This window comes from Ustilaginoidea virens, chromosome 1 (assembly GCF_000687475.1).
Source record: "Ustilaginoidea virens chromosome 1, complete sequence".
Classification (NCBI taxonomy): domain Eukaryota; kingdom Fungi; phylum Ascomycota; class Sordariomycetes; order Hypocreales; family Clavicipitaceae; genus Ustilaginoidea; species Ustilaginoidea virens.
This window is the reverse complement of record NC_057316.1, coordinates 3,556,537-3,575,805: the sequence shown is the minus strand read 5'-3', so window position 1 is coordinate 3,575,805 and position 19,269 is coordinate 3,556,537. Positions and strand designations below refer to the sequence as shown.

Below are 19,269 nucleotides of genomic sequence, written 5' to 3'. Positions count from 1 at the left end.
ACGCCACTGTTGTCTGGTACGGGCACAGCCGTTGAATCGTGGGGTGCGGCCCCATGGCCTTCCTGCCCTGCTATTCTGGGTGCAAATTATGATGTGCAAGGCAGTGACCTAGACTATGAAGCGCAGCACACTTGACCTGTATGACTGGGCCGACCGTTCCGTCCTCGGGTGATGCTGATGCTGCAAGGACCCCCCTCCCCCCACGCGCAATCAGCCCTTTGGGGTGCCGTGTAACTCAACTGGGCGGCTTGTCGTGGGTCTCGTCTTCGGACGAACCACCGACCAGACGAGCAGTCGAGAAGGCGACAAGAATGAGAAGAGGGGGATAGGCGGAAAAGAAAAAACGCCAGTTTTACGATGCGCAGATCGCTGACCGCCTTGGCTGATACAATAGGGGCATCTCTGACTCGGCGGAAGTCGAGCCTGACGGTGAGGAGAGGGGAGAAAGGGGAGGCGAGGGGGGCGTTACCGTCAACTCCTTTGTGTTGTCACAGCTGCAGCCCACGCTCGCTCCTTTTGTTCCTGCCTTTTTGTTGTGTGTGTGTGTATGCGTGTGTGTATGCGTGTGAATGTGTGAGTGAGTGCTCTCTTTTACATTGTCCTTGGCTTGGCGCGGTTCGCTTCGTCGTCCAGCGTCTTGATGCGCTTCTTGATGAACTCAAACGAGGAAAAGAAAAAGGCGTTGACGACGCAGGACCGGCTCATGGAGACGCCTAGGCCGCGGTACATCTGGCGCTTGAAGAATTCTATCTTGGGCGCGGGCTCTACTTTCTCGCCTCGGGAGTGGAGGAGCGAGTTGCGCTGGTATATGCTCTTGGCCGAGTCGATGGGATCTTGCTCGACTCGTTAGCCACGGCGCGGGGTCAAAGAAAGCCGGCAGGAACGGATAAAGTAAAGAAAGAAGAAGAAGAAGAAGGAAAAAAGAGAGAGGATGGGGGGGGGGAGGAGAAAAGGAGGAAAACAACTGACAGATGAGTGCCCAGGACACGAGCCCGCACATGCCGCCGGCTGTCACCACCGCCAGCTTGTTGTTGTTGGGATTGTCGCCTGCCATGGTGGTGCCGAGTTGCTTGCCGCTCTCGTACACCATGAAGTATATCCCCGTACCCAGGGTATCGCGCACTGCATCGTCATCCAAGGAGAATCAGCGACACGGCGGTTTTCTTCTTCTTCTTTTTTTCCCCCTTTCTTTCCAACAACAACACAGAGGCGATATGGAAAAGGGGGGGGGGGGATGATTCCCTTACGCAAGTGTAACCAGAAGCCCGTGTATAGCCCCAGCACCCCCCGGTGTTTTATAATGTTGGCCATGGTCCTCAGCGTGCCCTTGTTTTGGTAGCTCGATGCTACAGCCTTGCTCTTGGTGCTGCTGCCTGCCCGTTCGGCCAGCAGCACAGACACTTGTGCGCTCAGCTTTGTGAGTTCAAAGGGGCAGGCAATGATGGGAATGATGGATCCCGCCGTGGCCCCGGCGGCGCCGAAGCAAGCAATCGAGTACAGGTTGGGATACGTGCCGGCCCTGCTGACGTGGCGGAGGATGTCGTATCCCATGGTCTTCTTGACCCATCCGGCGTAGGCGTACTTTGCTCGTTGATAGATGGAAAATGACATGGTTCGAACCAGGGTGATGCTGGCCATCGGGGCCATGACGCCTACAAGAATGGGACAGACAGCATGTTAGCAAGAAGATGACTCGAGCAAGATTGATGGAAATTGTGCGATCAAAGAAGAGCAGGGCCAGGAGTTTCTTCTTCTTTTTTTTTTTTTTTAAGAAGAACGCCTCCCCCCCCCCCCCCCCCCACCCTTCCCCCTTCCAAACCCTCCGCCCCCAAATTTGTTGCAGCGTTGGGCAGGCAGGCAAGTGGATGGTCACCTCGGAAAAAGCCAGCCAGGTTTTCGGTGCGGTACGTATGCTTGACGCAGTCGGCGAATCCGTTGTACTGATATGTCTGCATGCGAGTCTTGACGCTGTCCAGGGGAAAGGCGACCATGGTGGAAAAGACGCTGGAGGAGCTGGCCGCTATCTCGGTCCGGTAGCGCCTGACGAACGAGTTGGCATGATCTCGCCCTCGAGTGGTGGAAGGCATGACTATGACTGCTGGGGCGGTGAGACGGCCTGGGACATTTTGAAGCTGACCACGCCTCGCATCCGCCGTCATGCTTCAGGGGGGAAAGGGCAGAGGCAATCGGTGTCTCGGTCCCGGTGGTCCCCGGTCCCCAGTCGCCGGTCGCCGGTCCCTTGGTTCCTTGGTCCCTTGGTCCCTTGGTCCCTTGGTCCCTGGGTCCGCTGGAGATCGGATCGAACGAGTAGCGGCGGGAGCGGAAAGGGTGTTCTTGACGGACGCAAAGGAGCAGCAGACGACGGGACAGCTGTCGAATCGAGGGGGATTCAAGGGAAAACGGAGGAAACGGCCACGCACACGCGCGCGCGATGGTTTCAGACCCGGTGATCTCGACAGACCGACGAGACCAGCAGCGAGCCTGGGGTGTGCGCGGGCGGTCAGCACGACCTATAGATGCAGGAGCTCCGCTGCCATCAAGTGGCCGACGTTTCTGCTTTCAGCCGGCTGCTCGGTCTTGGAACAACGGGGGGTTGGGGGTTTTGAAGCTATGTATTTCGTCACCGGGGAGCGTTGTCGTTTTCTCGGGAGGCGTCGGGCTGCAGCAGATTGCGACGAGGGATCGGACGAGGCTCGGAATACGCTCGACTTTGCAAGAAAGAGTGAGTCTGGTGTTTTGTAGGAATGGGGGGGGGGGGGGGGGGGGGGGGGGGAGGGGGGGGGAGTGAATGACTGACCAGGTCGGGCGTAGCTGGTTTGAAGGTGGAGAGGGGTTGGCGACGTTTCCACGGTCCCAAGGTCTGAAGTCTGAACTCAACTCAACTTAAGCTGCTTGCTTGCGGCGTTGGCCAGCGTGCAAGTATGTATGACGCTCTGAGAGGGCCTGCAGAGAGGAGCTCTCCCAAGCTCGAGGCAACCAGACATGAACCAGACTCAACTGGGTGGGGCGGGGGAGGTGGGGGGGTGGAAGGGAGGTGCTGGCGGTGCTGGCAGGCGGTGCTGGCAGGCGGTGCTGGCAGGTGGTGCTACAGGTGGTGCAGGCGGTTCGGGCTGCCAGGCTCTCATGAGTACTGTACATACTGTACCAGTCTGGACCGTGCAGACATGTCAACGGATACCCACCTGTGAATGTACTCCGTACCTGTCTGCCAGATGTCCGCTCTGGGCGGGCTCTCTCCGCTGAAAGAGCCAGGCGGGCGCTGACATCAGCCGTCGGCAGAGGAGCTGGACCTGCTGGGATGACTGATTGACTGCAACTAAAAAGTACATACATGTCTGGTACTGTATCATGCGTATTCCGTACATGGTGCCAAATACATCCCAACTTTGTGCACCCGCTAGTTTCCATCGAAACCCCAAAAGCAACCACCAGCCAGCAGCCAGCAGCCCACCCAACCTCCCCGCCTCGTCGACGCCAATTCGATTCGATTGAGCTTGCTTGTTGTCAGTCCCCTTCACCACTTGCTATGCTCATCGGCTTCAACGCTTCAACGCCTCCAATGCCGCCCATGCAGTGTCCCAACGAGCCCCGCGCCGCCCCGCAACAAGCTTGAGGCATCGCGACTTACGCCCAGCCCAAGTCCAAAGTTCCTGCTGGACTGCAGAGCACAGAGTAGTAGAGCAGGCAGGAGGGGGGGAGGGGAAAGGCCTCAACTTATCCCGCTGAGCACTCTCACTCCCTCCGTGGCGCATTCCAGACTTTCGCGACCTGATGTCGTCTCCGTTGCTTCCATCAAGCCCAGCCCAGAACAGCCCAGCCCAGCCCAGCCTCGCTCGACAGAAAAATTGGTTGAAGCAAAAAAAAAAAAAAAAAAAAAAAAAAAAAAAAAAAAAAAAAAAAAAAAAAACCCCGAGAAAGCAACCGAGCCCAGATTTGCAGAGGATGCCGACCCGACGCCTGCCCAGTCACGCACGTCACCATGTCACGTTTCCAACCACGCTGGCGTACTGAAACACATAAAGGTGCCCATGATTTGTTTGTCACGGGGCTGGGGACGGTACGGTTCTGGTTCTGGTTCTGGTTCTGCTGCTGCTGGGAAAAACAACCCTTGTACAAATTACAACGGAATGAAGCGATGGGCCAGGATGAAACCGTCGTCGGATGCTGGAAGCAATATATTGCCATCAAACACGGGACGTTTGGCAGCCATGGTGTTCAAATATGCGGTACTGTTTTATACAACAGGTCGTGTGCACTACATACGTAATCCTTGGGACGAAATCACAGAGTGCCGCGGTAAGCTCTGTTCACATACACATCCACGACACGAGTTGACGGCGTCCCGAAAACGGTCTCGTCCAGCAGGGACCGAGCTTCGTGAAGCCCAGCCAAAGCCGTGCTCGGAATTGCCTCTGCCCGACCCCGTAACGGCGACATTATGCGCCGGGGGAAAATGCTGAATCGCTGACGCTAGAAGCGTCATTCACCCACTCAGACATCACCGGCAACGCCAGCTGGCGTTTCGTCAGCTCGCGTCTCGTCAGCTCGCGTCTCGTCAGCTCGCGTCTTGTCAGCTCGCGTCTCGTCAGCCCGCGTCTCGTCAGCCTCGTCACCCGACCCTGTTGACGGGCCCATCTCTTCAGCCGGAGGCGCCTCCCTCCCGTGCATGGTAGCCAATCTCTGCTCTTCCTTCACGGACCTCAGCGCCTCCGTCTCCTGCCGCAACTTGTCTAGATTCCAAGCGTCGTCGTCGTCGCCGCCGTTACCGTTGCCGTTGCCGCTGCCGTTGCCGCCGTCGTCGGATTCATCTTCGTCGCGCCATTTGCCGCTTTCAAACAACGCGCGGCCAGTGTTCTCCTTTGCCCTGCGGAGTTGCTCCTCGGCCGCCCTCTTGTCGAGGCGCTCTTTCTTCCATTTCGCAAAGCTCTCCGGCGTGACGGGGGTGAGGTTGCCCGTGAGTTTATGGCGCTCGGATTCCAGAAAGTCTTCCAGAGTGAGCGTTTTGAGCGGTGACTTATCCATGAGCGCCTTCTCTGCCGCCCTCTGTTCCTTTGTTTTCAGGACGAAGCTGCCCATCGGTTAGCTCGAGGACGTCGAATGACCCCCAGCCGACAAGAGCCGCACTTTGCACAGCAGGTGCAAAAGAGGAAAGAGGGAAAAAAAATGAAAAATGAAAATGAAAAAAAAAAAAAAAAAACTCACCCCGGTGGCAAAGCATGCCTGTACATGCACTTGTCTCCCCCGTTGGGACAAACCCAGAACCAGCCGTATTTGCCGTCCTCAATGGCCGATATGAAGTACTTGCACACCTTGTCGGTACTCGTCTTTTGGTTGCCCTTTTTGGACAAGACTACCTTGCGCAGCTGCTCTTCGTCCCAGTCGGCCGAGGTTTCCTTCTTCTTCTCCTCCTCCTCCTCGGTCGCTCTCGTGTCCGCGTAGAGGTTCTTCTTCTCCGTCTTGCGCTCAATCGACAGGTCGTGCGAGAACTTGCACTTCTTGCCCTTCTCGCAGTCTCCCTTCTTGTAAAAGATGCACACCACCGTCTTGGGATCGACGCCGAAGGGTACTTTTTGTATTTGCGCCGGCTTGTTGAGAAGCAGGTCGGCCTCCCTCTTGGCCTCTTCCGCCGCCTTTTTCTCCTTTTCCCGCTGAGCCTTTTCGGCTTGCTTCTTCTTCTCTTCGGGGCTCACGCCGTTCTTCAGGTTGCTCGTCATTTGCGCAATGGTTTTCTTGGCCACGGCGCCCTTTTTGTTCTTCATGCCAAACGTCTTGTCTTCCACTTGCTTCGAGGCCGATGGCTTCTTGGTGCCACCGCCCTTTTCGGTCTTTTTCGGAGGCATGGGGGGCAGTTGGCGGGGTCAACCAAGCAGGAACACGGTCGAGATGGGGGGGGGGGGGGGGGGATAACGAGAAGCAAAATAAAGCGGCTGCTGTGAGCCTTGTACGGCCCGGGCAGTAATCGACTTTTCCTTTGTCCGCCAAGTCGCCGGGATAGGCATCCAGACTACGACTTGTTGTCGAAGATGGTCCTGACGTAGTAGTACCTACCTAGGTAGGTACTTGTTAGTAGTAGCAGTCTGGTAGAGTCTGGTAGATTGAAGAATCAACAATGTCCTTTTTTTTTTACACTGGGCAGCAGCAGCGGTGGTTAGTGGATGAAGTCACCGTGGTCACGTGCCGGGCTTCTCACTGGGCTTTCTTCTTGTGGCCGTCCCTGAGCCTTGAGGCGAGTTGAATGGCTGCCATTGGCTGGTTTCTGCATCAGGTCACTGATGCTGCAGGTTTTGGTATGTATGTGCAACCGAGATGATGGATGGAGCTCCAGAAAAGCTACAGCTGTCCTCCTCGAATGCCCATGCCTTGTCATCGCTAACCAGCACAACAACCCTCTGGCAGATTTCCCATCGCCAATCGTCATCGTAACAGTCTACCCAAGCGCAAACCTTGGTGGTCGAACTTGCAGACGCAATCTGCCACAGCATCGTCGTCAAAGAAAATCCTCTCATCGCCTGCCTCTCTGCTTCGTTTCGCATCACCATGATTTCCGATCGCGATCTTTTCACGTTGGCCATCTTCTTTGGCGCAGCCTCCATGCTTCTCATCGTCGCCTACCACTTCCTGGAGGCCAATGCCGCGCCCAATGCAGCCGTTTCCGACAAGGTGGAGCACGCAAAGTCCTGATGGCGAAAAAAAAAAAAAACTAAAACTACGAATGCGCGGAAACGGTGGACGAGGAGGAGGGGGAGGTCCCCGGCGAGGATCATGCCCGCTTGGAATATCCGGCTTCCTGTAGCATGGCGCAGTTACGCGAGAGGACACGACGTCCGAAAGAATATAAAAGAACGGACGGCCGGTTGAACACTTTGGAGACGAGACCCGCCGTGTTGTCGGGAGCATTTGAGAGGGAAGAGCTAGGTCTAGGTCCGCGGCAGGATTGATGGTTGGGAGTCGCGAAAACCCCCGTTACCTGGGTGGCTTTGGCACTGCTTGAGCAAGCATGTAGGAACGAGCACACATCTGCCGTAGCAGAATCGACGAGGACTTTTGTGGCAACACGTTATGTTGGCCAGCAAGCTCCAGTTTGTTGCTTATGTGGTCTGGCGGTGCCTATCAGTTAGACGTCCGCTTGTGTCCCCTTCCACTACACTACACTACGCTACAATTCACTGCTTGGTGCAAACTTGATCCCGTCAAAACTCCGGGTCTCTCGGCCGAGGGCAGGAGATGGGAGTTTCGTCGCTGTTGTCGCCTGTGTTCGCCGATGGACATGTCAGCGCGGTGACAACACTTTTTAACATTAGCATGGACGCCATCACCTCGGCGTCGGCTCAACTCTGCTTGGATGCAGGTGGACGCAAACCCCAGCTTATCGCAAAGGATCGTGTCTGGTCATGCATGAGATGCAATGCGTGATGCTGTAACATCGCGAGTGTAAAGGGGAGAGGGCCACGACCTATAGGGGATGCGTGAATGGCGTCTGTACGGCCTTGTAGGAGAGTCATGACGGTGCTTGGACATGCAGGCTGGGAGGTTTGGCACGCATAATCCGGCATCGCGGGCTATGCTCAGCGTTATACGCGGACCGTTATATACTCTGCTCTCGGGGACTCGGGGCCATTCTCGCTACCTTGTAAGCCGATCAGGCTTGGGACCAAGTGGATAGTTGAAGTGTTGGCACTCCAGACATGGCGGATTGCCGAACGCGCCGGTAGCAACCAACCGTCAACTGTCTCGCGAACCTTGTTGCAGTGAGCAGTGTGAGGCATATGTTAGCATTACTACTACAGGGATCCGCGACAGCATGGGCTTGCACCCCGGGGCTAGATTTTGGCCAAGGTTTGGGTGCAACCCAACTCCGTAGCGTCAACTTCTCCTTTGTTGCTCCGAGCTCCGTAGCCGTTTCCAACCACAAGACATGGAAAAGGGGGAAAAGGGGGAAAGGGGGGGGGGGGGGGGGGGAGGTCTGGAATTGGCCGGTTCAAAAGGCCCTATATATGTGTGCATGTCACTGAGCTGTAGACGCTCAGAGTCAGACTTGGATTGTTTCGTCCCTTCCGTGATGCTTGTATACCGAGATACCAGACTCCTTTGCATTTCCATTGTCACAGCCACCTTGGCAACCAGTTGGATCTTGTCAGCACCCACATCGACGATGAAGTTTATTTCCCTCGTAGCCGCGGCCGGTGTGGCGTATGCCAATGAAGTAGCGTACTGCGACGGTAACAAAAGCTTGAGCAATCCTGACTGCGACTTCTCGGGCAGGCAAACCCGCTGCGTACGTCTACACTCACACCGTCGCAATGTCCATGGCTGATCAATGTACTCGCGTCAAACAAAGTGCCTGTCATACAAGGCCGGCCCGTTTGTCCAGCAGGAATTGGGCGCTGTTTCGCAAAACCTCAACTCGCCCGAAACTCATTACACTTACCCGTGTAAGAGCGGCAGCCGGCAGGGCGTCATTTACTGCCTGGCGTTGTGAAATGAGCGCACGCATGGCGACACTTGACGAGAGCGCGGCGTTTCGCCTCTTGATGCCCTCTGTGCGGATGATGCTCAAGCGTACGGTGTGCGTGTGCGTGTGCGTGTGGCGTCGCGATTGTTTCGCGTCAGGTTGCGCGATGGGTTAGCGGTCTGGTCCCTGACAAAACAACCTACCACCTCAAGCAAGAGGCCGGAGGAGGTCTGGTACCCAAGAAGGCAAAGGAAGGTATCTTGGGCGGGTGGTGATGCGTTGAAAAGTCAAGGTGTCAATGCCAAGTGTTTTTGCTTCCTGAAATGTCGGGGGAAGAGCAGGAAGCGGCAACCCTTTTTCATCTTCATCATCAATCATCAATCATTATCATTATCATCATCATCTTCATCTTCTTCTTCTTCTTCTTCTTCTTTCTGCTTTTTTTTTTTACTTCTTCTTTTTGGCGCGTTTTCTCTTCGCGAATCGCAGGCAAGGAATAAAGCGCATCCATCATCATACGAACCTTGCCCTGATTGGCTTGGGCGCCGCATGGCACCTGCCAGCCCCTGGTACTTGCTTACGTTATCGGTCGGAGCCACCAGTGATTCATCAGTCGCCCATCAGTAGTAGTACCGAGTACAGTAGCCCCATCGGTCGCCCCTTCCCCCTTCTTGTCCTCGTTATTGCTGGTTGCCCTTGTTTTGCTGCATCGCCCCCCTCTTCAAACTCCCTTCCTCCACCCAGCCCCCCCCCCCCCCCCCCAGTTTTACTTTCTCAAGTTAAAAACCTACATGTACCCAGCTTCTCCCATCACAAAGCACTACCCAGTTACCAAGCTCTCCTGTCGCGCTGAAAAAGCCCCCCCCCCCCTTTCTGCTTCTCGCAAAGCGTTTACCATTCCGAGTGTGACGCACTCTTTCTGTTTCCTAGTCAATCCTTACTGCTCGCCAAAGTTTGCAGTCATACTGTTCACCCCGACCATCGCAAAGCGCACAGTCAGCCAGCCGCCTGTGCTTTTGACATACTCTCTTTGCTTCTCCAGAAGCCAACCATCACCTTGGCTAGGAGAAAACAAAAAGGCCTTGTTCATTCATTCTGTCGCCTGAACCACAGCGGACATCACTTTTAATCACGCTGATCCTTACAAACTCGTCAAAAAAAAAAAAAAAACTTGTTCCGTCACTTCTCTCATCACCACGACACAATGTCTAGCAAGCTCGACAAGCCTCTCGACGACATCGTCTCTGCTAAGCGCCAGTCTGCCCGTAATCGCCGGGTTTCTCAGCGACGCTCTACCGGCTCAAACCCGGCTGCACCTGTGGGTGGTATCCAGAAGAACTCCAGGCCGGCCCGTGGCGCTGCGGCCAAGCCTGCTCCCGCTAAGGCGACTGCCTCTGGTGAAAGCAAGGTCATAGTCAGCAATCTGGTACGTGCTTGGCTGCAATTTGTTTGTTGTGCTCTCGAGAATCAGTGTCTAACTATCTGCTAGCCCAGGGACGTCTCGGAGCAGCAGATCAAGGTATGTTTCCGTTGAAGGTCTCGTACCTTCCGGGCTTTCGACGTTTTCTTCGTCGCCGCATTCCTCCTCTTTCCCTCCGACGTCCACCCGTTCTTTTTGAGCGAAAGTACCTGTTGTGTGCTTCGCGCACAATCTTCGAACGCCCGAGTCTCCTTCAAGATGACGAAAACATCTGAAAAAAAAATGATGGTAGTCACACTTGCAAGTCGAGAGCAGCTTCTCCTCGCCCCGATTCCATTTCATGCCTGGTCAGCATAGTTGGAAAACCCGGGTGCCAGTTGATACAAAGAGCTGCGGCGATAAGTTCGTCAGGGTGCACTTGGATTTACCTGAGACGGTACACTTTCAATAGTTTATGCGGTCCGATCAATGCTGGCATAGTTCGACGCGAGCGAGCATAGTAATGAGCCCACCATGCGTAATAGCCTGAAGAGCCATGGGGGAGCAGGGCCAGCGACGGTCATTGCAAAAAAAAAAAAACGGGGGCTCTGTTTTGCGATGTCTCTGGACGTCCTACACAGTTGCGATGATATGACGCCTGGCCATGTTTTACGACGACTGGAAGGGAGCCAACCGCCCGAGGCAGCTTTGATGTCGTCAATGAAGTCTCGACAGGCCTCATGGGCGCAATTCGCTATGCTCAGAGCCGAGCAGAGTCTTGGCACAGGCGTCGTCTGCTTCTGCGAATGAAGTATACGCAGATCTGTCACGAGCGCGCGCCCGGGGCTCATTACTTTGCTCGTCCGTGAGATCTTGTTGCTTTCGCTCGATAACATACCGGAAAACGACTTCGTGCCGCCAACGACGTGTCTGACGAAGAGGAGAGAAACGAATTGGACTCGGGCATGTTGACTGGGTAGTCGACTACCAGCAATAAACTGACACGCTTCCCGTTAGGAGTATTTTGTCCAGGCCGTCGGCCCCATTAAGCGCGTCGACCTCGTTTACGGTCCCAACTCGGTCAGCCGTGGCATTGCCAACGTCACCTTTCACAAAGCCGACGGTGCTAGCAGGGCATTCCAGAAGCTTAACGGCCTTCTTGTGGACAACCGTCCCATCAAGGTAAAGTCGACCCACTGGGCTCTGGCACGGGTACGCTGAGATGGCAGCTAACATGTAGGAAAAAGATTGAAATTGTGGTCGGCGCCGCTCAGGCTGACAAGGTTATGCCCCCTATCAAATCGTTGGCTGAGAGAACGGCGTAAGTTGCATCTTGTTGACGTGGCATGGTGTGTCTTGTGTTGAAGCTAATGACGACCTGCAGCCAACCCAAGCCCCAACCCAAATCCGCTGCATCCGGTAAAGGTGGTGCTGGTGGTGGTGTAGGCAAAGCGAGCAATGGCGCCAAGGGTGCCGCCAACAAGAAGCGACGCGGCCGCAGCGCTCGTCCTGCAAAGAAGACTGCCGACGAGCTCGATACGGAAATGGCCAACTATTTCGCCAAGAGTGACGAAGGCGCCAACAATGGTAGCGCTGCCGCTGGTGGCGACGCCCCTATGGAGGACGAGATTATGGTAGGGCAAAATCCTGGATTCCATCGGGTTGCAAAAGTTTGCTAACTGTTTGCAGTAACTGCACGGATTGGTTTACTTTGCTTTTTCACCGCCAGAACAGATTGTGTCTCACGTGTCATTTGTTTGCTTTATTTTTCTCTCTTTTTTATTGCCTCTGTAATACCCAATAAATCAACAAAAATTGCCCTGGTCGCTGGAATTATCTACCAAGGGTGGTGTGCTACAGGTGAGCGTTGCAGGCCGGCTCATTCGGCAAATCACGATGCGCATGAGACGAATTTTGGTGACTTTGACAGGGCGTGGTGGCAGCGATGATGATGGGTCATGCAGTGTAGTGATGCGACTATGCTGGCTTCGGACCGGAGAGACTGAGTACGGGAGGCTATAGGGGAGGACGACGGGGCGAGACAGAAGAGCGTTTTATTCGAATTACATGCTAGTATACAAAGCAGCAGTTGCCGAGATGCAAGTGACTGTGGAGAGATGTTGCATGGTGGCGCGTAACGGGGTGTATTGATCCCCTTGCCTCTCCCCTTTACCTTGCCCCCAAGTCTGTCGATTCTCAAATGCGAATAGCAGTCGGCAGTTGTTTGCGTCGCATGGTGTCGGCATCCGCACACAGCCTACGGGTTGTATAGACGAGTTGTAATGGAAAAGGAGAGAGATCAATCGATGGGTTGGTTCAGGATGGCAGGCAGGGAGTCTGCATGAGGCCGGGCCAAGCTGTCAGTAGAAGACCTCCTCGACGCCGTGGGATGCGGCGGGTGCGGCGGGTGCGGCGGACGCGGCGGACGCGGCGGCGGATTCTGACGCGAGGGCGCCCCGGGCAGGCGAGCCACGGTCACGGTCACGGTCACGGTCACGGCCATCTCGCGAGTCAGCAGGTCGATAGGTGGCGGCGGCAGATACGGCTCGTCGGACGGCCAGGCGGTGATGAAGGTGCCGCTGCGGGCGGCCCGAGCTGCGTCCAGCGAGGTGTAGATGGGGGGCATGTTGTCGATGTTGTCGGGTCTCTTTCGTGGTTCGTGATTGTGATGTTGGAGAGTCGTGGTGGCAGCTGATGGGGGGGGGGGGAACTTGAATTGTATGATGTTGAAGAGTCTCGGTGGCAGCTGATGGGGGAACTTGATTCTGATAGAGTCTTGATTGCCACTGTCTAGTCTCGGGAGGCAACCTGATGGAATCTTCAAGGCGTGGTGGCAGGCTGATGAAGTCTTTTTTGAGTGCGATTTGATAGTAACCTGTCAAGTCTTTGGTGACAGCCTTGTGTAGTCTTGACTGCGATATGATTGTAACCTGTCAAGTCTTGGTCACTAGCCCGAATGGAATCTCGACTTTCCTTTTGTTTTGTTGCAGCCCGTCAAAGAATGTCAAGTCCTTTCCTGGAAAGCTGCCGCGTTCTCTATTCGTAATCCAAGAGGTCTTTATCTTTGCTCGCAACCTGCCAAATCTCCAAACGTCTCGACATTGTTCAACAGCAGCCGAGAAACAAGCCAAAAAATCAAGAAGAAATAAAACCAAATAAATATAAAAAGCCCCCGCCGACTTGGGGTCGCAAAAAGCCCGGCAACCCCCGACGCTATATATAAGTATAACGATACAACGATTCCAACCAAGCGCCCGGGCCAGACGCCGGCCCCCAAGTCGAAGCCCGAAGCCACAGCTTACCGAAAGGCGAGAGTCGGCCTACGCTTCTGCGCGGGCGCAAGACAAAAGAAAAGGAAAAAAAAAAAAAAGAAGAAAAAGAAAAAGAGCAAAAGAGATAAGAAAAAAAATTTAAAAAAAAATTATAAAAAAAAAAGGAAGAGAGAAAAAAAAAAGAGGCGCGAATTCCCGAGGGTGGAGGAGGAAAGAGGGCTTATCGGGGGTCACAGACATGTGGGGAGGAGGGAGGAAAGTGCGCAGCGGGAAGACGATGACTGCCTGGTCGGTCGGTGACGCGGTGACGCGGTAGTACGAGGGGAGCATGGATGGGGCGAAAGCAGTCATGATGCAACAGTGGGAAAAGAGAGGGGAGTGAGGGAAGAGACGGTTGGGGGGGGGGGGGGGGGGGGGAAGAAGCCAAGGAAGTGCCGACTTGCTCGCGTAGGGTCGTCATGGGATTCCCTCGGGCTTGGCCGTGTGTGTGTGTGTGTGTGTTCGGGGCGAAGCGCCACGACGAGTGTATCACGGCGTCCCTCCCTCCTGGCAGCATGTCTCAGATCAGACATCAGACGCTGCGCCGCTTTGCCGCTTGGTCCCCGGGCCCCGTCGGCTGCGGAATTGGCGCAATGGGCAACGGGGAACGGGGGACGCGGGAGACGCACGTCTTGCTCGCCTTGCTCGCCTTGCTCGTCTTGCACCACGCACCATCCCCGTCCCCCCCCCCTCTTCCCCGGTTCGGCCATGGGCCCAGATGCCAGATGCATAAAGAGGGAGCAGGGACCAAGAGGACCAAGACGGCGCCACGGCAGCACCGGAAAAGGCCCTCGGGAGCAGGGACGTCCGCAGGGACACGCCGACGGGGGTCCAGGTTGCCGGTTGCCGGTTGCCGGTTGCTAGTTGCTGGTTGCTGGTTGCAAGGCTGCTGCTTTGCTGCCTGCATAACCCAAGGTAAAGAGTTGCGAGTGAGTTGTGTGCGCGCGCGCGCGCGTCATCTGCAGTCTGCAGTCTGCAGTCTGCAATCTGCAATCTGTAATGTGTAATCCGAGTGTCTGGATCCCAAAGGGCAAAGGGCAGAGCCATACGAATCATGACGAGCTTGCAACGGATCGATCCCAGCTTCATTCAGTGACATGCTCGTCCATGCTCCAATCGCCAGTGAAGCGTGACATACGCAGACGCGTCATAGAATGGAAAAGAAACAAGACGAGCTGAAAAGAGGCCTTTGCTTTCGGAATTTTAGAAGGGAGGGAGAAGAAAAAAAAAAGGCCGTGCGTCCGTCGTCTGTCCCCGAGGCTTGCCTGTTTCACAAAGTCAGCAGAGACGAGGTTCGAAATGAGTGTGGCTCGGCATCGCGTGCGACCCTCCCCCCTCCCCTATCGCCGAGCCAAGCGATCTGGGCGTTTCTAGACATGGCGAGCAAACGTGCAGGTCTTGTCAAACTCAAAGAACCGTCTGCTCCCTTTGGTGTCATCGCTGTTGCGTCAGCTATACGGAGCAGGCGGGTTAGCTGAGGATGACTGCGTCGTATCGACAGCAGCGCCGCTGGATACCCCGGATGCCGTACTTGCATCTTTGGCTTGCATCTTTGGCTTGCATCTTTGACTTGCATCTTTGCTTGAATCATCAACCTTGATGCAGCATTTGTCGGCCACCAACCTGCGCATCTGCATCCGTCGAATCATCTCGGCATTTGAGAGACCCCCATCAAGGAGGAAAAGAAACTAAAGCAAGACGGCAGCAGAGGCAGCAGAGACAGCAGAGACAGAAGAGACAGCAATACTCCTCCTTCCATGATATAGAGTCACATGAGATTTGTTCAAAATTCTGTGATTTTTTAGTTTTAAAAAAATCTCTTCACAGTCACCTTCATTGTCTTCCTATACTCCCGTTCCGCCACTCATGGTCGCCTTTTGGCCCGACGACTGAGCTGCCCGTGCCAACGCGGCAAACGTCTTGTTGATTATTTTGTTTCCGCCTTCTCGGCAGTCTCTTCACCTTCCAGCGCAGGCATGTCGTTGTCATCTTCGTCACCGCTGTCCTCGCCCTCGTCTTCCTCGCCGCCCATCGCACCAAGGTCAGGCATGCCAGCGTCTCCGCCGAGCTTGGAGAAGTCGATGCCGCCGAAATCACCTGAGTCATGACATGATTAGCCGCATGGCGCTCGTTTTTCGCAGGCATGTCTACAATGAGATTTACGAGCACGTAATACGCGCGGTAGGGGAAATGAAAAAGTCGGCGGCAGGATTCATCTTGACGTACCGCCCATTCCTGGCATGCCACCTGTCATCATCATTGTCAGTGTTGCGTCTTTGTTGCAGCAACGAGCCATGGAAAGACAAAAGAGTCACGACTTACCCATGCCGCCAAACTGTGAAAAGTCGTCGTCGGCGGCCTCGTTCTGCTCATCCTCATCAACCCACTTGTCAAAGTCGGTCTTGAGGAAGTGGAGCTTGTGGGAATCCTTGAGGAGACGCGGCCAGTACTCTTCCTTCAACTCCTTCTTCTGGACCTTGATCTCGATGTTTTTGGATGTGTGGTTGATCTTGGAATCTGCGGGGTCGATCTCGGCATAAAAGGGGAGCTCGACGTGGTACTTGCGTTTCAGAGTCCCAGAGGTTCCCGTGAACGTGAGGCTGGTGGGCTTCAGATCGAGCTGAATGCTCTCCTTGGGTACGTCAGGGACGTTAATGGTGAGGTGAATGAAGTTCTTGCTAGCGTCAGTAGCCGAGGAGCGCTGAGCCCACAGAACTGGGCGATGGAAGTCAGCAAAAAAATGTCTCGTGATTTCCATCAGAAACGGGAAAAAAAAAAAACAAAAAAAAAAGCAAAAAAAAAAAAAAAAAACAAAAACAAAAACAAAGAGAGAGAGAGAAAGAGTGCGTCTATGTGTGAGGGAAAGGCCTCCTCGCCTCACCCTCCAAATTTGGCATTATCAATCCCAGCCTAGCAATGGACGGATGACAAACCTTCGGGAGTAGCGACTTCGGCCATGATGGAGCAACGAAATCGGAAAGACAGCGAAGCGAAGCGGGGTGTTGTTGGTTGGGGGAAAAATAAAAATGAAACGAAACGAGAAGAAAAGGCAGAGTCAAAAGCCAAAGAGCTGTCGCTAGATTCGAAGAAAGTCGTTTGGTCAGTAACGATGCAACCAGGGGAAAAAAAGCCCCCCCCCAAAAAAAACACGGTGCAAAAGGTCAAGGTTGAAAATACCAGGATCGAGGCAAAAAGTTGGGAGAAGAAATGGAAGCTTCCGAACAAACGAGGCTGCTGAAAGGTGGGGGGGATGTGAAGAAATGGTCTGGTGGGCGGCTGCGTCTCGCAGGAGGCGGCACATTGGAGAGGCTCGGAGCGGCGTGGAAGGCGTCAGAAGGATGCCGAAAGCTGTGGAGCTCTCTCTTTCTCTCTCTCTCTCTCTCTCTCTCTCTCTCTCTTTGGCTTGGCTGGGGCACACGCACGAGCGAGCGGGCGGGCTGGGGTCCAAGTGGCAGGTACATTTTGGGTACGTACTTGGTCACGTAAGATGGGAGAGAATAGAGGTACCTAGTGAAGTATACGAAGCCCAACAACGCCGCACTTGGTGTGGCGTCACCTGCCCAGGTGCCTTACCCAAGCACTGTCAGTCACTCTGACGCTGCAGGCAGCAGGACATCTGGTGGTGTCTGGGACTAGTCAATGCTGGTCATCTTCACCTTAAGGTACCTGCCTAAGGTAGGTACCTTACATGGAAAGGCATGTACCAAAGGCATGTACCAAACAGATTACGCCGACTACGAGGATGTGCGAGATGGAGCTCGACTGAAATACTGAGTACGCGGTGATTTGTGATTCTGTCGCGTCCGATGCTTATTGCTGGCGATGGACAGTCAAGCCCCAGCAGGGTGGTTTAGAATCAGGACTGGCCCTTTCGGCATTCGGCAAGTACAAGTACATGCCTGGGCAGCTGCGATTGCCCGTCAGACGGTGCCATCATCCAAGCAAGCACTGGGGATTGGGATTCGGGGGACACGGGGGTACACGGGGGGGAGCTAAGAGTGAATTTGCCATGTCGAGGGGGCCAGTGGGCGTCCTGGATTGATTCATAGCTGGGCCTCGATGTCGTGTCCTGTTTCTGTTTCTGGCCAGAGAATGCCGCGTGAGCGAGTTATGCATGCAACAATGTCGCCTGCAAATTAAATTCTCTTCCCCGGGTTGGGCAGTACGGAACACGGGGAACACGGGGTTCAGTCATCCGGCCATCGGCGCGCCGGGCGGCGTGCAGGGGTAGACGTGCGGACTCGACCAGCCGAACTTGACTTGTGTGTGAAATCGTCACGTCACACAGGGAAATCAACCAAGTGGAGGGCGACGGGGGATCCCTGAGGGTTTCCATTTCGCCAAATCTTCCCACTAAGCAGGCACAAATTATAATAGGAGAAGCCCCTGTATTCACAGCCAGCCGCATTTACCTACTAAGAATTCATCCTTGGGGCCAGTTTACTTGGGATTCCTGCTATGCCGCTAAAAGAAAATAAGAGGTACCTAAGGTAGTAGGTACAACCTAAGGCACGTAGGGGAACCGTACAGAGTACGCGCAAGCCGCAGCAGTTCTGCATCTGACGGATGCGTACCGAGTACGTGCCTCGTAGGGCACGGCCGCACGGCCAGCTGCCCAAGCAACAGGCTGGGCCAATCAGGAGCCTCGCGGCGCGCGGCTCGTCACCGCCCCGGCCAACCCCGTCCAAAGACTCTACGATCCACGAGGTTCCCGTTCTATCTACTCCGTGTGCCTGGTTCAACCCCAAGCCAGCCCATCACCAACCTGTCGACACCCGGCACCGGCACCGGCAGCGTCACCGGCAGCGTCACCGGCAGCGTCACCGGCAGCGTCACCGTCCCTCTCGCATGCACTTCCCTTCCGACAGGTGCCAATCCCGTCCGCGACCGAGCCTCTGCCCCATTTGCTCCCGCATCTCGTCGCCTGCATCCTCCGTCGCTACACGCAAACACCTCCGCCATGGAGACATTCAAGGCTCTCTTCATGAAGCCAGACCCCCAAGCCCAGGTAAGTCTAAACGAGCCACACACCACAACCACCGCCCGGAGAAAATGGGGGAAAGGGGAAATTGCAGGGCGGACCGAGCACAGTAAAGCAAAATAACAGAGAATAATTCCCAACACCCTCACAGATGCGCAAGTGCAACGCCGCCATCCGCCAAAACATGCGCAAGCTCGACCGCGACATCGCCGCCAACAAGCAAAACGAGATCAAGATCAAGAACCTCATCGTCCAGGCCGACAGGCGCGCCCAGCGGGACCCGTCGCGCGCCGCCCAAGCCCGCCGCGAAGCGCGCGACTTTGCGCGCGAGCTCGTCCGCCACCGCCGCGCGTCGGCCCGCCTCGTCACCTCCAAGGCCCAGCTCGGCTCGGTGCAGATGCAGGTCAACGAGGCCTTTGCCGTCCGCCGCATCGAGGGCTCGATACGCGCGAGCGCCGGCATCATGCGCGACGTCAACTCCCTGGTGCGGCTGCCCGAGTATGCCGCCGCCATGCGCGACCTGAGCGTCGAGCTGGTCAAGGCGGGCGTCATCGAGGACATGGTCGAGGATGTGCTCCCCCAGGACGACGACGGCCTGATGGAGGATGACGAGGCCGAGGTCGACAAGGTGCTCGGCGAGATTCTCAAGGACAGGAAGGAGCCCAGTCTGCCGGCGGCGCCGGTGCCGGAGCCGCAGAAACCGGCGGCGCGCGAGGACGAGTACGAGGACGAGGAAGACGCCGAGGCCATGATGGAGACGATGAGGAACCGGCTGGATGCGCTGAGAAGCTAGATGGTGGGCGGTGTGCTCCTGGGCGCGTTCTTCCCTTTCCCTTTCCCTTTTCTCCCCTCCCTTCCCCTCCCCCTCCCCCCCCCCTCTCTCCCCTCTCTTTTGGGAGCCTCTTTCTTCTTCATTTATGAAAAGCTGGACATTGGTGTTTAGGCGTCTGCACAAATGCCATCGTCTTTCCTGATTAGCACGCAAACTGCGCTGCCATCCACACCACTTTGCCATGCGAAATTACCAAGTGCATGTGCTTGCACAGGCAGTTCCCGTGACGACGACCTCGTCTCAACTGCCCACAACATCTTGCACCCCAACCACATCATACTAATCTTGCTCTGC

The 19,269-nt window shown here is 55.5% G+C and overlaps 10 protein-coding genes across 10 annotated transcripts; 4 read left to right on the top strand and 6 right to left on the bottom strand.

The window, feature by feature from the left end:
* Positions 1 to 591: 591 nt before the first annotated feature.
* On the bottom strand, positions 592 to 2,159 carry UV8b_00738 (uncharacterized protein; the record flags this gene model as incomplete). Its single annotated transcript, XM_043138236.1, has 4 exons — positions 592 to 833; positions 970 to 1,122; positions 1,248 to 1,652; positions 1,874 to 2,159. 4 exons carry the CDS (start codon positions 2,157 to 2,159, stop codon positions 592 to 594), a joined length of 1,086 nt encoding a protein of 361 aa, XP_042994170.1.
* Positions 2,160 to 2,510: 351 nt separating this feature from the next.
* On the bottom strand, positions 2,511 to 4,437 carry UV8b_00737 (uncharacterized protein; the record flags this gene model as incomplete). The annotated part of the gene is made up of 3 exons (XM_043138235.1): positions 2,511 to 2,708; positions 2,798 to 2,867; positions 4,316 to 4,437. The coding sequence occupies 3 exons, from the start codon at positions 4,435 to 4,437 to the stop codon at positions 2,511 to 2,513; spliced, it is 390 nt and encodes a 129-aa protein (XP_042994169.1).
* A 54-nt stretch (positions 4,438 to 4,491) lies between these two features.
* On the bottom strand, positions 4,492 to 5,840 carry UV8b_00736 (uncharacterized protein; the record flags this gene model as incomplete). The annotated part of the gene is made up of 2 exons (XM_043138234.1): positions 4,492 to 5,068; positions 5,203 to 5,840. The coding sequence occupies 2 exons, from the start codon at positions 5,838 to 5,840 to the stop codon at positions 4,492 to 4,494; spliced, it is 1,215 nt and encodes a 404-aa protein (XP_042994168.1).
* A 432-nt stretch (positions 5,841 to 6,272) lies between these two features.
* Positions 6,273 to 6,681, top strand: UV8b_00735 (uncharacterized protein; the record flags this gene model as incomplete). The annotated part of the gene is made up of 2 exons (XM_043138233.1): positions 6,273 to 6,287; positions 6,427 to 6,681. The coding sequence occupies 2 exons, from the start codon at positions 6,273 to 6,275 to the stop codon at positions 6,679 to 6,681; spliced, it is 270 nt and encodes an 89-aa protein (XP_042994167.1).
* A 1,471-nt stretch (positions 6,682 to 8,152) lies between these two features.
* Positions 8,153 to 8,479, top strand: UV8b_00734 (uncharacterized protein; the record flags this gene model as incomplete). The annotated part of the gene is made up of 2 exons (XM_043138232.1): positions 8,153 to 8,275; positions 8,339 to 8,479. The coding sequence occupies 2 exons, from the start codon at positions 8,153 to 8,155 to the stop codon at positions 8,477 to 8,479; spliced, it is 264 nt and encodes an 87-aa protein (XP_042994166.1).
* Positions 8,480 to 9,656: 1,177 nt separating this feature from the next.
* On the top strand, positions 9,657 to 11,543 carry UV8b_00733 (uncharacterized protein; the record flags this gene model as incomplete). Its single annotated transcript, XM_043138231.1, has 6 exons — positions 9,657 to 9,878; positions 9,942 to 9,971; positions 10,869 to 11,033; positions 11,099 to 11,172; positions 11,236 to 11,485; positions 11,541 to 11,543. The coding sequence occupies 6 exons, from the start codon at positions 9,657 to 9,659 to the stop codon at positions 11,541 to 11,543; spliced, it is 744 nt and encodes a 247-aa protein (XP_042994165.1).
* Positions 11,544 to 11,656: 113 nt separating this feature from the next.
* On the bottom strand, positions 11,657 to 11,977 carry UV8b_00732 (uncharacterized protein; the record flags this gene model as incomplete). The annotated part of the gene is made up of 2 exons (XM_043138230.1): positions 11,657 to 11,867; positions 11,919 to 11,977. 2 exons carry the CDS (start codon positions 11,975 to 11,977, stop codon positions 11,657 to 11,659), a joined length of 270 nt encoding a protein of 89 aa, XP_042994164.1.
* Positions 11,978 to 12,150: 173 nt separating this feature from the next.
* UV8b_00731 (uncharacterized protein) lies at positions 12,151 to 12,477 on the bottom strand (the record flags this gene model as incomplete). Its single annotated transcript, XM_043138229.1, has 1 exon — positions 12,151 to 12,477. The coding sequence occupies one exon, from the start codon at positions 12,475 to 12,477 to the stop codon at positions 12,151 to 12,153; it is 327 nt and encodes a 108-aa protein (XP_042994163.1).
* Positions 12,478 to 15,089: 2,612 nt separating this feature from the next.
* UV8b_00730 (uncharacterized protein) lies at positions 15,090 to 16,120 on the bottom strand (the record flags this gene model as incomplete). Its single annotated transcript, XM_043138228.1, has 4 exons — positions 15,090 to 15,259; positions 15,389 to 15,409; positions 15,485 to 15,877; positions 16,096 to 16,120. The coding sequence occupies 4 exons, from the start codon at positions 16,118 to 16,120 to the stop codon at positions 15,090 to 15,092; spliced, it is 609 nt and encodes a 202-aa protein (XP_042994162.1).
* A 2,002-nt stretch (positions 16,121 to 18,122) lies between these two features.
* Positions 18,123 to 18,936, top strand: UV8b_00729 (uncharacterized protein; the record flags this gene model as incomplete). The annotated part of the gene is made up of 2 exons (XM_043138227.1): positions 18,123 to 18,170; positions 18,295 to 18,936. The coding sequence occupies 2 exons, from the start codon at positions 18,123 to 18,125 to the stop codon at positions 18,934 to 18,936; spliced, it is 690 nt and encodes a 229-aa protein (XP_042994161.1).
* Between the last annotated feature and the right edge of the window lie 333 nt (positions 18,937 to 19,269).